This window comes from Schistocerca piceifrons, chromosome 3 (assembly GCF_021461385.2).
Source record: "Schistocerca piceifrons isolate TAMUIC-IGC-003096 chromosome 3, iqSchPice1.1, whole genome shotgun sequence".
In the NCBI taxonomy this organism is placed as follows: Eukaryota; Metazoa; Arthropoda; class Insecta; order Orthoptera; family Acrididae; genus Schistocerca; species Schistocerca piceifrons.
Window position 1 is genome coordinate 84,418,127 of NC_060140.1, and position 16,563 is coordinate 84,434,689.

A 16,563-nucleotide genomic window follows, 5' to 3' on the forward strand; every position below is an offset into this window, starting at 1 on the left:
TGTGAGTTAAAGGAGGCAGGGGAAGAAAAGAAGGGAAAGGGAAAGCAATACTCATGTCAGCTGCATCGAGACTTTTTATGGAACGAGCTTCGACAAGTGAAAATGTGTGCTGGATAGGAATTTCAACCTGGACTCTCCTGCTTACTAGGAAGTTGTGTTAACCACTGCCCCTCCCGGACACAGGGTTTGTCACAACTATGCAGGCTATCTCGGTACGCCCCCCAACCTGCCCACATTCTCACCTAGCACCACCTATCTGCTGTCCATGTCCATGTCCTCCACACTCATTATTTTGATATCTCCACATCAGGTGGAATATAATTGTCCATCCGCACTGAAGGTCGTGGATTCATTGCTCATCAAAGTGAATCAGTTCCATGAATGTGTGGTGTCTGTTCTTTTGGATATGTAACTGAGTCACATCGATGGACAATGAATCTACCACCTTCAGTGCTGATGCACAATTATCTTTGGCCTCATGTGGGAATCTCAAGGCAGCAAGCATGGAGGATATGAATGGGCACAGAGGATAGGTTGCGCAAGCTGAGAATGTGGGTTGGTGGACAGGTGGACTGTTGTGATAAACACTGTGTCTGGGTGACACAGTGGCTAATGCAACTGCCTAATAAGCAGGAGACCATGGGTTTGATCATGGTTTGGCACATATTTTCATGTAGTGCTGCTATTTCCGCAAAAATCCCAATGCAGCTTACATCAGTAATTCCTTCCTTTTCCTTTCATTTCTCCCCCACTCCACCTTCAGTTTACATAGTATGTATCACAGCTGCAGTTTCTGCATGGTGTCTGTTTTCTTGGACATGTCCAAAAGAACAGACACCACACATTCCTGTAATTGATTCGTCTTGACATGCAATGAATGTGTGGGTGCACAATTATGTTCAACATTATGTGGGAATCTCAAAGTAGCAAGCATGGAGGACATGAAGAGGGACTCCAGATAGGCAGCACTAGGTGAGAATGTGGGTTGGACAAGAGGCATACCAAGGTACCTGCGCAACTGCAATAAACACTGTGTTTGGGTTACGCATTGGTTAATGCAACTGCCGAGTAAGCAGGAGACTCTGGGTTCGAATCCTGGTCTAGTACACATTTTCACTCTTCGCCACTGATTCCGCAAAAAGTTCTGATGCCACTTTCATCAATAATTCTTCTCTTTCCTTTCCTTTCTCCCCCACCCACCTTCAGTTTACATAAGGCAAAATATGTATATGTGATGTGGAATACACAATACATCAGGACGAGAAGCAAAGAAATATTTTTACATACATTCAAATAAAAATGAGCCTGTTCTGCCTTTATAGCAAAAGAAACATGCGTTAAATGTCACACATGCACTGGTTCACTGATACATAGGTATATTTGGGGGGGGGGGGGGGTGCATTACTTAATACAGTCTCAGGAACGGTATGCAGAATAGTGGCAGCTGTCTAGTCGACCTTTGCAGGAAGGGCAGTTTACTATTCTGGAACAGGCAATGTAGAGGACAGGAGGTGGGCCTCCTTTTCATCCTTTACATTTCAGAGAAGGGTGATTATTGCACTATGATATCTCCATGCTCGACTGATCGTGGCTAACCTTCTCTGAAATCGTTGTTTTGGGACCAAAGGTTTGTAACCCAGAACAGCAGTCATCAGGGTGAGCTGATGCAACTGGTACTGATCTCTGATGTCGCTTGACAGTGATTATTACGCTTGATTGAGCGAAAAAGGCAATTTATGGGCTAGTTGGCTGACAACCCACTAGCCAAATACACTCCTGGAAATTGAAATAAGAACACCGTGAATTCATTGTCCCAGGAAGGGGAAACTTTATTGACACATTCCTGGGGTCAGATACATCACATGATCAAACTGACAGAACCACAGGCACATAGACACAGGCAACAGAGCATGCACAATGTCGGCACTAGTACAGTGTATATCCACCTTTCGCAGCAATGCAGGCTGCTATTCTCCCATGGAGACGATCGTAGAGATGCTGGATGTAGTCCTGTGGAACGGCTTGCCATGCCATTTCCACCTGGCGCCTTAGTTTGACCAGTGTTCGTGCTGGACGTGCAGACCGCGTGAGACGACGCTTCATCCAGTCCCAAACATGCTCAGTGGGGGACAGATCCGGAGATCTTGCTGGCCAGGGTAGTTGACTTACACCTTCTAGAGCACGTTGGGTGGCACGGGATACATGCGGACGTGCATTGTCCTGTTGGAACAGCAAGTTCCCTTGCCGGTCTAGGAATGGTAGAACGATGGGTTCGATGACGGTTTGGATGTACCGTGCACTATTCAGTGTCCCCTCGACGATCACCAGTGGTGTACGGCCAGTGTAGGAGATCGCTCCCCACACCATGATGCCGGGTGTTGGCCCTGTGTGCCTCGGTCGTATGCAGTCCTGATTGTGGCGCTCACCTGCACGGCGCCAAACACGCATACGACCATCATTGGCACCAAGGCAGAAGCGACTCTCATCGCTGAAGACGACACGTCTCCATTCGTCCCTCCATTCACGCCTGTCGCGACACCACTGGAGGCGGGCTGCACGATGTTGGGGCGTGAGCGGAAGACGGCCTAACGGTGTGCGGGACCGTAGCCCAGCTTCATGGAGACGGTTGCGAATGGTCCTCGCCGATACCCCAGGAGCAACAGTGTCCCTAATTTGCTGGGAAGTGGCGGTGCGGTCCCCTACGGCACTGCGTAGGATCCTATGGTCTTGGCGTGCATCCGTGCGTCGCTGCGGTCCGGTCCCAGGTCGACGGGCACGTGCACCTTCCGCCGACCACTGGCGACAACATCGATGTACTGTGGAGACCTCACGCCCCACGCGTTGAGCAATTCGGCGGTACGTCCACCCGGCCTCCCGCATGCCCACTATACGCCCTCGCTCAAAGTCCGTCAACTGCACATACGGTTCACGTCCACGCTGTCGCGGCATGCTACCAGTGTTAAAGACTGCGATGGAGCTCCATATGCCACGGCAAACTGGCTGACACTGACGGCGGCGGTGCACAAATGCTGCGCAGCTAGCGCCATTCGACGGCCAACACCGCGGTTCCTGGTGTGTCCGCTGTGCCGTGCGTGTGATCATTGCTTGTACAGCCCTCTCGCAGTGTCCGGAGCAAGTATGGTGGGTCTGACACACCGGTGTCAATGTGTTCTTTTTTCCATTTCCAGGAGTGTACTATGTTTCTACGAAAATAGAGGAAGCTGATCTGTACTAATATCTGTGACTGCTAGCAGTTAGGAAGTTCCCTGTGGTAGAATATGGGTTATATTGATGAGGTTGGCTAGAACAGAAAGGTCTGGTGAAGCAAACTGGCTTGAGATACTGAGTTTCACCAAGAGAAGAGGATATTTAGGTGGTCAGGTTGTAGCTGACTCATTGTGTTAAGACTGACAACTGTAGAACAGAACAGTTACGTGCGACAATGTACCAGCAAACCTCAGGTTGCAGGAATCCCTTTGATAAAATGCTCTGTCATAGCAGAGCAGTACTTGCCTCGGCTGCCACATCAGTCACCTGTTGGTCACCAGCACATCTCAAGAGACCATTCCACTGTGCTTTGTTCCACCCTCTTCAGTTCAGCGTCCTGCTGGAGGATGTGTGATAGCTGGAACTGGTTGATGTAGGCTGCGACATGTGACACCAGCCACACCCTCAGCTTGTCTGTTGTATGCAGTGACACCACTGCCTTCTGTTGCATTTCCCTTCGCTTGTGTCAGGCTGTCAGCATGCACAAAAAGGCCAGCACCCACACCCCACTTCGTCACATGAACCTGCAGAATCTTTTACAACTAGCCAAAGTACACGGAGTCTCCTATTATCTAAAACATGTTCATAAACATATTTGTCAGTGATTACAGTGATGGAGTAACTAATTAGAGGAAATAATAACTTAAAAATGAACACATTCAGTCCAAGATTCTTGAGATAAAATATCTATTTAAACGGAGTTATGCACATTCTAAGGTGAATTGAATTGTGAATTTTGCCCAGTTCTGAAATCTCAAAATATCTTTCATTGAATTAATGGTCTTAATTATTAATTAAATTCTGCACACTGTGCTGCTGATGGTGACAACATTCATCATTTGCTTAATGCTGATATCCCCAATTAAGGATTGATTAGTTCCATGATAAGCATACCTTTAAAGTCATGGTTAGTTCCATAATCTGTTAAATTCATGTTGTTTGTACGGTTCCCCTTATCACACATCTTCTTTATTTCACGTTCTTTCATATTTTCCACTCTATTTCATCCATTGTGTTTGTGGTGCCATGCCCTGTCATGCAATTATCTCATGGTGTCTCTTGTCATCCCGACCTTCTTGTCCCATGTTTGATACATGCCTTCATCTAGTCCTCCATCTATACTACTCTCTAATTGATCTCTAAGAACCACCATCTTGACTCGCAAACTTTCCTGTGCTTCCTACAGGCTTTCTCAATTTTCGATTTTTTTCTGATATAGCGTCATGATTTAATGCTTCTCTTCTTCTATATTCTTCTATCGCCACCAGCACCTTACTTTTAGCTGCCATACAGCAGCTGTGTTTTCTGTGCTATCCTATCCATTTGTACTACCAAATTTCCATTTCCATGGTTTCTTCTTTCATCTTCTGAATCTCGTTTCATGAACTTTCCTCCTTGTCCATAATTTCTTTCCTTATATCTGTATGTCCCTGTTAGACCTTCTCCTCCACGTCTTTATTCTCTGTCCTCATTGCTCTTAAAACGTCGGTTAACTTGAATTCATTGTCTCCTTATCCACTACGTTTATTTGGCGCAGCTGCTCTGGATTTTACGGCGTTGATCCACACTCCATCTTCATTTGATTTGCTGTTCCTTTTCTTCTCCTTGGCATTCCTTATTACTGTCTCTTTGCTTCTTTTCTCCTCTACCATTTACTGTCTCCCCATGTACCTTCAGATTCCTGTGGTCTGTGGTACATGTTTTGTACCAACTTCCTTCGTCTTCTCCTGCTCTATGATTCTTCCTCTCTTCTTTACCATCCTCATAGTTCCCGCTCTTTCCAACACTTCTTGTGTCACTGAGACCCTGTCTCTGCTCCTGGTCTTAGCAGTCTATCTGTTCAGACCTGGGCTGACAATCATGACTGATGGGAGTTTCTTTCAGATCATAAATACTACCTTTATTTTTTTTATTCTTCAAAGTACTGCATGTGTTGTTGCTCCTGCAGTTTCATACTGGTTGGAAAATCACACCGAACTGCATATGCATAAAGCTCGGAAATCACATATCTGAGAACGTGTATTTTAAATTCTGCTGCTCTTATATTTACCACGCTACTTAGTGCAGCAAAGTACAAAACACCTTTCATGAAAGATTCACCAACCCTACATTCCTGTGTGGTAATTGCTCTCATGTCAGATGGTGTGTCCACCTTGACTTAACAATACCAATAACAAATATAAATATCCTGGTAATTCCTTACTGACCACGAATCTATAGTCTTCGAACCCTTTAATGTTCTTATTTAATATCACGCTAAATCTTCCTCATGTCTTTCTGCCAATGATACTTCTATCCCAAACTGTAACACCAGCCAAAATCAGTATCTGTTAGCTATCACTTGCTGCTCACCTACTTCCATTTCCTTATACACAACCATGCACATCTCTTTCAATCTTGCTCAGAGTGAGAAAGGACAATTTCAAAGAGCACTGCACTCCCACCACTTACCATGATTCCATCTCCTCAATAAAAGTTCTCATGCCAATTTACCCTGTTGACTCTCAGTTGCAAAAACATGCTCTAATTTGGATGAAAACGGCATGCAGAATTGGTTGCCATGTCTCACAGTTATTCAACATAAGCTCAACTATAGCTGTTTCAACTCGAAAAAACAGCTACCATACGTTGAGAAATACGTGCAAATATGCCTACAACACTTAAGCTGTAAACATGGGTTTTAGTGATCATCATGCTCAAATTTTTTCGATGAAAGTTACAGGAAACCCAAAATTCCATGCAATAAGATGCACTGTAAGGGATTTCATTGCAAAAATGTGGAACATTTTTGTTTGTTCCTGAAGGGTGAAAACTGAAATGACGTATATGGCTGTAATGATACCAATGAAAAAATGATAAATTTATGGTCACATTTAAGCAATTTTTATGTAAATTTTCCCAAAAAAATTACATTTAACTCCGTCTGAAAGGCAACAAATTGAATCGCAACAGTGGTAAAGGAATTTCCAAATAAGAGGAGATTGTATGAATACTCCGAGCAAAATACAAGTCCTGTCTTTATTATTTGCTTCAAAAGATGCAAGCAAAAACTAACAATAATTATTTCAAAGGATAAAAAATTATTGTGTAATTCCAAGAATAAAAATAAAGCAGTCTGGCAAATTTAAGGAAGACAAAAAGATGCAAGGTAAGTTAATCAGAGTAATATTAAGCTGATTAAGAATAAAAGTAAACTAATTGACTCCAAGCAAGTGGTTACTATTTTCAACAATTATTTCTCAAACATGGCACAGCATTTGATGAATGTCACAAATAGTGAGACAATATGAGAGTACAGTCAGATCAGAAAATTCATATAAATACGTTATGTATGTACCAAGCAACAGCAGAGGAGCTGCCTAAAACTATAAAGGGATCACTTAATAAATATTCAGTGGCTGCTGATGAGATACCAGATGCTATCAGCAAAGTTATTGCAAGATTTATTGTAGAATCACTAGCAGTCATAGTAAATTCATCATTTGAGAGTGGTGTATTTCCAAGTAGACTAAAAACTACAAAAGTAATGTCTCTGTATAAGAAGAGTTTCAAATGTGAAACTGCTAATTACAGGTCACTTTTAGTTTTGTCAGGCTTTAGAAAATTACACAAAAAATTGTTTCTTAGGAGGTTAACGACCTTCTTAAATAAAGAGAGGCTCATAAGTGACTCCCTACATGGAAGGGAGCTGGAAAGTCAACCCAATCAGCAACTTCCGCGTTTTTCAATGAAATACTAACAGCAGTGGATACTAAGCAACATGTTTCTAGATATTTCTTGACCATAGTAAAGCCTCTGATTCTATTGATCATGACATTCTCTTGCTTACCTTAAGTAATTATGGAATTAGAGGCCAGTCTGAAAGGTAAATGTGATCAAACCTAAATAACCGTCATCAATACAAAGAAATAAAATACAAAGGCCGTGAAACATAAAAAATTTCTGGGTTTTGCAGTAATGTGCAAAAAAAGATCAGGTATAGAGTACTACAAATGTCAGTTCTGGGAACTGTCCTATTTTTGCTACATGTAAATGACTTGGCAGATAAAATACATGATGGAACTACAGTGGTCTTTGCAGATGATATTAATATTCTTATTACATCAAACAGTGGGAAAGTCTGCTGGAAATTGCAACACTGGTTATGCATAGTTTAGCACAGTGGTTCAAGACCTCATAAATTCTGAAAAAAAATTGTGAAAGTTAACATTCACATCACACAAAACTCCATCTTGCAAACCCTGTTTTCACTATTGAAGAAAGAAATTTATGAAATGTGAGTCATACAAAAATTTTAGACATATATGTTCAGTAGGATTTGATATATACATATAATACTAATTATTTTTACAAAAGGGAGTATTTTAAAGAAAGAAATCACCTTTAGAAATAACTTTGTTTTGTGTGCATATGAAACTACACAGAAGCTCAAGATACATATAAACATGTAAGTACAAAATGAGCTTAAAATAGAGGTGGGAGTGGTCTGGAAAAATCTCATCAAATCTCATTTATGGGGAGCAGTGAAACTTTCATGTCAGCTTTTTAATTCAGAGATCATACATTACAGTAACAGATAACATTTTGTTTTATATAATTAATTCTGAGCATACATAATATTAGAGTGTCCACCAGTTTTTATGGACTCTCTGGACTGAGCTGAATGCTTTACATGTGAGCATGCTCAGGGTTCCACAAATTGAAACAAGTGCTGCATAAGAGTTAGATTTCATTTGCAGAGATCTCTGCTGTGTTAGGCAAAATTGCTATGTGCCAGTGAGTAAGTCACGATAACCTGCAACAAATATAAAGCTGATGTTATTGTATCAAAGCTTTTACAGTGTGTTCCACACGCCAACAAGTCGAAACACACATGCCAGCAAGAAGTTAAACTAAGGAAGGATAGGAACACAACAAGCAGTCACAGTCAAGCCTGGGAATTTCAAAACTTTCGAGAATGTTTTGATTTTAAGTTTGAAGCCAGGCAACAAATGAAAAAGAAATATTTTTTTCATGTGATGAAATTATAATTAACAGTTCTCTGATTTTTTTCCTTTACCTATATTGTGGAACCTTTCATCTTGCTGTGTTCCTGTCCTTCCTTAGTTAGTTAAAAATTCTTTTCATTTTTCGTTAAAATCTTCAAAAATTGTTAAGTTCACATGTAGCTGTTAATCCTCATTTATTGAGGAATCACAACCTGTTTCACAATCGCATCTTTAGTTTAATTAGGCTGGATTATATCAAGACAGTAAACAAATATGATCTCCTATCATTCTATAAGGTACATCTCCTGGCATAACAAATGCAATGGGATGTTGAAAGATCCATCAGTAATCTTAGATAATTATAGGTAGACCCGTATTGAGTTCCTGATACTACTTTGAAAAACAGCTGTCTGGGTGGCAATGAGGAAATGATGACACTGTGTGCAGACACAGCCCATAGTAAGTCACATAACATTGTAGCTGAGATAGCTGTTTTTCAAAGTACTACCAGGAATTCAATATTAGTCTGAATTAGTTTGTGCCCCAGAGGTGAACTCTTGCTATCTAAGATAACTGATTGATCTTTCAACATCCATTGCACTGACTTCAAGATCGCAGCAAGTGAAGGTGGCATGTTATGTGAAGTGGGCAACAAACTACTAAAACACACGGAAATTAGTGTGATTTGTGAACAATGGTGCAGGAATTTCTTTCACAGTGACTGTGTTGACCTTACCCATAGTGAAGTAAGCTTAGTAAATAGCTCAAAAGAATTAATTAAGCTCTGTTGTTGTGCTTGTGAAGATAGGTAATACACCAGACTTTTGGAAGTTGCATCTGCAGCGAAATATCAACAGTCTGTCAGTGGAACAAGCTATATTAACAGTGAAAACGCTAAGATAGGTGACAGCATTAGTATCATTAACTAGCACGAAAGTTCACACAAGGCAGCTCACGAAATCAAACATGTAAACCATGTGGAGTTGAACTACTGGAAACACAAAATAATGCATGTGGTGTAAACAATATGAAAAATCAGTTTTTTAGATTAGGCGACTCTCCATCCAATCTAGACAACGATAACTGTAGGAAACCCAGAAGCATCAGTATAAGACTGAAAGAATGCCTGCAACAGGCGAGAATATTAAGATCCTAATTATAAACTGCCGAGGCATTTGCAGTGAAGTACCAGAGTTTGAAGCATTTGAGAAAAGCAGCGTTGCTCACATAATACTTGGTACACAATGCTGGTTGAAAATGAAATTGACAGCAGTGAGATTTTTAGGGAAAATATAATTGTCTATCGAAAGGATAGAGAAATGGGAGTGCTGTATTTGTCGCAGTAGACAAGAAACTCAAATTCACCAAGATTTGAAGCTGCATGTGAGATTGTTTGGGCAAGACTGAGAATCAGCGATGGCCATAAAATGATAACTGGATCTTTCTATCGTCCACCAGACTCATCTCTTGATGTAACCAAAAACTTTGGAGAAAACCTCCTTCCACTTGTATGTAAGGTTACCAATCATACTGTAATCATTGGTGAAAAATTTAATCATCCAACAATCAGTTGGGAAAATCACAGTTTTGTTAGTGGTGGGCGTTACAAGACATCCGGTGAAGCTTCACTAAATGCATTCCCTGCAAACTACCTAGAACAGATAGTTAGGAACCCCACTCATAGTGGAAATATATTGGATCAAATGGCAACAAATAGACCTAAATTCTTTGAGGATATCCACGTCAAAGCTTGTATCAGTGACTATGACACAGTTGTGGCAACAATGATTACCAAAGTGTAAGGGAGAACTGAAACAAGCAAAAAGATATAAATGTATAGTAAACTAGATAAAAATCAGTAGTGTCATATCTCAATGAGGACCTTGAAACTTTCAGCACAGGGCAGAAGCATGTAGAGGAACTCTGGCTCAAGTTTAAAAGAATAGTTTACCATGCACTAGATAGGTATGTACCCAGTAGAACACTTCATAATGGGAGGGAACCTCCATGGTATACTGTCACTGTCAAGATACTTCTAAAGAAACAGAATTTACTACATAATAGGTGTAAAACAAAGCTTAGTGCTATGGACAGAGAGATGCTGAATGAAATGCATTTGGCTCTCAAGAGAAGAATGCATGATGCCTTCAATGACTACTGTAGCAGATCATTGTCAAGAGATCTTTCACAAAACCCAAAGAATTTCTGGCCATATCTAAAGACAGTTAGTGACACCAGCATCCCAAAGCAAAGGCTGAAATGCCAACCATCATGGATTTTGGAAACCCCTGTGAAACCCAGCTTGCACTTTTCTCACGTAACATGCTGGATGCTTTGGATCAAGGCAACCCAGGTAGATGCAGTATTTCTTGATTTCCGAAAAGCATTTGACTCAGTACCATACATACACTAACTGTCAAATGTACGATCATATGGGGTATCAAATGAAATTTGTGACTGGAGTGAGAACTTTTTGGTAGGGACCAAACAGCATGTTATCCTGGGTGGAGAGTCATCGTCAGATGCAGAAGTAACTTTGAGTGTGCCCCAGGAACTGTGTTGGGACCCTTGCTATTCAAGTTGTATATTAATGACCTTGCAGACAATATTAATAGTAAAATCAGGCTTTTTGCAGATGATGCAGGTATCTACAATGAAGTACTATCTGAAAGATGCTGCATAAATATTCAGTCAGATCTTGATAAAATTTCTATGTGATGCAGAGATTGGCAACTTGCTCTAAATGTTCAGAAATGTGAAATTGTGCACTACACAAAACAAAAAAAACTTAGTATCTTATGACCATAATACCAATGAGTCACTGTTAGAATTGGCCAACTCGTACAAATACCCAGGTGTAACACATTGTAGCAATATGAAATGGAATATTCACATAGGTTCAGTTGTGGCTAAAGCAGTTGCTAGACTTCGATTTACTGTAGAATAATGGGGAAGTGCAATCAGTCTACAAAGAAATTTGCTTACATATCACTCGTACGGGTGTCTCTGGAATATAGCTCATGTGTGTGAGGCTCTTACCAGATGGGATTAACAGCGGATATTGAACGAATACAGAGAAGGCCCACATGAATGGCCACAGGACTGTTTAACCCATGGGAGTGTGTCACAGAGATACTGAAGCAACTGAACTGGAAGACTCTTGAGTATAGACTAAACTATTCCGAGAATGTTTGTTAACAAAGTTTCAAGAACGATCTTTAAATGATTACTCTAGAAATATAATACAAACCACTATGTATCGCTCACATAGAGACCATAAGTATAAGATTGTTATACAGAGGCATTCCAACAACCATTCTTCCCATGCTCCATACGTGAATGGAACAGGAAGAAACCACAATAACTGGTACAAAAGGATGTTGCAAAGTGTAGATATAGTTGTAGATTTTTACTTTACTTCATCATCATCTTCGTTTGCCCTCTACCCAACATCTGATCGGGTTGGGGTATCAATGGTACTTTACTCGGTCTTTCCACCATTCTTCTTCCACAATTTGGTTCCATAGCAGTTTCTCCTCCTTAAATTCATCTTTATTGTATGAATCCATCTTGTTCTCGGTCTTCCTCTTGGCCTCTTGGCCTCAGTCTTGAATTCCATCATTTTTCTTGGTATTCTCCCCTCTCCCAACCTCTTCACATGCCAAAACCATTTTAATCTATTCTTTTCAATTTTTTCAGTCAGCTTCTCCACTCCAATTTCCTTCCTAGCATCTTCATTTTTCACTCTGTTTTTCCTCGTCTTCCCTAGCATACCTCTCAGAAACTTCATTTCACTGGATTGTATCCTGCTCTCCTCTCTTCACATCATAGTCCAAGTCTCTGAGCTGTAAATTAGTATGAGTGTGAAGCAAGTCTTGTATAGCACCAGCTTGCACCTTCCCCACACCAAGCCCCTCACACACTGGTTAAATGTACTACTCTGTTGTATTCTTTTGCTAATGTCTGTCTCCAAACGAGTATTCCCCATTAATACACTTCCCAAATATTTAAAGTTGTCCCACTATTTCAATATCCCGTCCCTTAATATGAATTTGTCCCTTGCCCTCTCTATCCCCTCTGGTTACCACCATGCTCCTGCTTTTGTCCATACTAAATTTCATTCCATATTTCTCGACCTCATGATTTAGGATGTCTATTTGTTTTTGTACCTCCTTACTGCTTCTTCCCCACACCACAATATCATCTGCAAATAGTAACAGCTTCAACTCCCTTCCTCTATGGGTTTCTTTCGTCTCTTTGACTATTTCATCCATCACCATTATAAATAGTAGTTGTGATATCACACTTCCTTGTCTTAGTCCCGTAACATTCTTAAAACATTCAGATCTTCCAACAGGTGTCTGCACAGAAGTATAGCTTTTTCATTCATTGCCTGGATGACTTCAAGTGTTTGCTTTTCAACTCCCTTTCTCTTCAAGGTTGCCCATACCTTTTCCCTGATAAAACTGTCATATGCTTTCCCGAACTCTCAATGTCTATCCATCAACTGTTACAAACTAAAAATGGGGTCCACTGTTGATTTACCATGACGAAAGCCATACTGCTCCTCTTCTAACTGCCGTTCCACTTTTTCACTCACTCTTCTTTCCAGTATCCTCTCCATTATTTTTGCTACTTGGGATATGAGTCTGATCCCTCGATAATTATCACATACTTTCCTGTCTCCCTTCTTGAAAACTGAGATTATTATTCCCTTTCCCCATTCTTCAGGTACATATTTTTGGATTCAAATGCATCGTATGAGTCTATATAGCCACTTCAGCCCAACTGGTTCAGCTGCCTTTATCATTGTCACGGAAATTTCATCTATCCCAGATGCCTTTCCTGTTTCTATTCTTCTCAGAGCTAGTTCCACTTCTAACGTCGTTATAGCCTCCTCTTCTGCCCCCCTGCTGTACTTCTATTTCCTTTCCATTGTCGTTCTTCACATTTAGTAATTTATCAAAGTACTCTTCCATCTTTTACCTACCTCCTCCAGTTGCATTAATAGCTCTCCGTTTTCCCCTTTCACTAGCTTTGTGTATGTTTTTTTTCCTTCCTCATACTCTTTGTAATTCCATATATCATCTTCTTAGCACTAGTAACATCTTGCTCCAACACTCAGGTAAATTTCTCCCAGCTTTTCCTCTTTTCTTCTGCTACTATTTTCTTACACTTATTTTTACTATCCTGGTATTTCCTTTTACTTTCAGCTGTTTTGTCTCTGTTCCATTCATGTCAGGCTTTCTTCTTTCCTTTAAGTGCCTCCTTCACCCTCTCATTCCACCATGGTGTCTCCTTTTCCATTACCCTTCCAGACCAGACACTCTGCCACAGGTCTTCTTAGCAGAGCTTACAAACGCTTCTTTGAACCTACCCCATTCCTCTGCAACACTGCTATACTTGGCGTTAGGGATTTTATGTTTAAGTAACACTTTTCTTGTATCATGCCATCCTTTAGTTTCCACACGTTTATTTTCCTACCCCTTTCTTCCTCTATGTCTTTCAGTTCATCGAATCTCATCTTTGCCACCACTCGATGGTCTCCATCAATAGCCTCTCCTGGGAGTGCAGTTACATCCATCAACTGTGTCCGATTTTTCTCTTCCACCAGAAGGTAATCAATGAATGTCTTCATCCGTCTATCACCCCATCCATATCTCATTATCTTTTGGCTATTCTTTTTACGGAACCATGTGTTGCCACAGTCAGACCGTTTCTTTCACAGAAATCAACCAGTTTCTCTCCTTCCTCATTTTTCCTCCCATATCCATATGGGCCAATTATCTCCTCCTTCCCTAGCCTTTCTTTGCCTACCTGATAATTTAGGTTACCCATTACTATTGCTTGCACATCTGTAATTATACTCTTTAATACCTCTAGAAGATCCTCTATGTTCTCGTCTTTATTTCCTGTTTGTGGTGCATATACTTGGATGAAGTCCTTCATTACATTCCTTGTCCTCAGCCGAATCCTCACCACCCTGTCACTTGTGTATTCTACTGCTTCCACATATATATTGGCTTCCTGTCTGCCACTCCAGTAGCATGTGAAGCCTTTCTTCATTTTCCTTCTTCCTCTTCCCTTCCATCTAACTTCACTAAGTCCCATCAGTTATCAGTTCTATTTTCTACTTTTCCATGAAGTCTATCAACTCTTCCTCCTTCCCAGTAAGGGTCATCTCATTTATGATATCCACCATCATTGTGTTGGTGCCTAGTAGCCCACTTCTCACAGTTCCCCCAGCACCCCAAAAACTGCGTGACGTCTGCAGGGAAGCTAGTTTTTCAGAGGCTGGTTTTGAAGTACCATTTCATATATAGGCTATTATTACGATGGAGTCGCCACTCCCAAAGGCATTTTAGAACTGCTGCCAGCATATATGTTTAGGCTGCTCCTGACATGGAGAACAGATGCTGTTTGTAGCCGCCCCTCTGAAATACAGACGCTACAGGAAGTGAGATACGAAGACTGTTCTTCCGCTTTTCCACCGTTGGGACTTGTAAAATCCTCTTCCGCTTTCCAACCGTTGTCTGTCTTCACCTGTTACCCTTACAGGGTACTACCATCTGGAGTCAGACGAACCCAGGTTTTTTAACGGGGTTGTTACTCTTCCCCCTCCTCCTACCTCACCACTTGCAAGGTGAGGCCCCGGGCTTGGGACTGGCACTGGCGGTGTTGATTCTATTGGTCAAATAGTCTTACTTAAAAGCTATTATCACCATATGTCCTAGCAATGTAGTACGTCAGTTTGCAACATTATTATTATGTATTTGCCTTGTCTGTGTTGATTATGTGGTCACAATGACTATTACCTGGACAATATCAGTAAATTCATTTCGCTTTGGCTTCGGAAGTCTGAGGTCTAGGCGGATGCTGGCGCTAGCCATTGTGTTGTAATAGGTAGATGACTGGCGCCACTCAGTTGGCGTATCGAATCAGAGATGCCAATAATGTGTGGATTTCAGCAGTGCTTGTGTTCCGTGTTGTGTGGGTGTTAGCTGACATTTCACCTATATCAACAGACTTCACGGATCGCGTAAATTCTGTTGTCAACAACTTTGTCATGGTTATGGACGTCGTCACGTCGTGGGTCATTGTACGGCGTTACGATCAAGATAACAAATGTCCACAAGGAACAGATGGCTTCAGTTCACCACCTATCCCTATACATTTAAATCATGACTCAAATTTTATGGAAATTAAAACGGAAATAAAAAACTGCTTAGGGCTCCCACAAGATGGTTTTGAAGTGATTAAACTAAGGAATAAAGACGGCACGCTAATAACATTGTCAACTTTACTGCAAGGGAACTCTGCATCAAATCCGTACTACTTGGATATTGCTCGCATTCATCAAAATACCCCAGCTTCCCCGCGAGTGGCATTCTCTCCTACGTATATTGAAACAGTGAAAAATAAGCTCGACAGTCTGGAGAAGCGTGTGTCCTGTGTCGAATCGTTAGTTCCAGAACTCCGCACACATCGCTTGGCAACAATAGATCGTACTATGCAACAGCTGTCGTCGAAGGTTAATTTCCTAGATAAAAGGTTGGAAGAGCTCGCGCCCATGGAATGGAAAGCTCATTTTCCGCATACTTGAAGTATTTTATTATGTGTTTGGTTTACACTTAAAGGTAGGGAGCTTTGTGTGTGTGGCTCTTTTTTTTTTCACTAAGCTGCATTTCTCGTGACACATCAGTTTGTATATTGATGGTAGATAGCATAGCTTAACGTAACTAATTTGTATTTTACATATATCATTGTAGCTATATGGACACCGAAGTGATGTGTCAGTTACCGTATGTCACGTACTACAGCAGGATGTTGTCGCTTATGCTGAGTGATACTAATCTTTACATTGAAAGTCCATCATGTTTCTTGAATTATGGAATTACATAAGTGTTTCAGCATTAATCAAGTACGCCTTTAACCTAGACAACATTTGTAATTGTACGCCTTTAATCTAGACAACATTTGTAATTGTTATCTAATAATAAAGATTTTTTAACGCACTAAATTTTTGTTTTAACGCAAGTACCGGTACCTGACATTCTTTAGAGCCGCAACTGGTGTACACGGGTTATCTCACCTTCGAACCCATCACCAGTTTCGTATTATTATTATTTCAGAGTCTGATAAATTACTTACATTGTTAGTATGATAAATTACTTAGTGTTGTGGCAGCCCTCAGCAATAGTCTTATTTCCTCCACTGCAAATGTGTGTAACAATTTACTGAAAAAATCATTTTGTATTATCTCATTTTATTTTTTTGCAATGCAAATGCTAATTATGAGTTCTGAATG

General features: G+C 40.9%; 1 protein-coding gene across 1 annotated transcript; it reads left to right on the forward strand.

The window, feature by feature from the left end:
• Positions 1-15,181: 15,181 nt before the first annotated feature.
• LOC124789571 lies at positions 15,182-16,275 on the forward strand. Its single transcript, XM_047256976.1, has one exon. The coding sequence runs from the start codon at positions 15,322-15,324 to the stop codon at positions 15,856-15,858; it is 537 nt and encodes a 178-aa protein (XP_047112932.1). The 5' UTR covers positions 15,182-15,321; the 3' UTR covers positions 15,859-16,275.
• Positions 16,276-16,563: the final 288 nt, after the last annotated feature.

Excerpts from the sequence above, each read along its gene's own strand:
- LOC124789571 (XM_047256976.1), top strand. The coding sequence starts at position 15,322 with ATGGTTATGGACGTCGTCACGTCGTGGGTCATTGTACGGCGTTACGAT.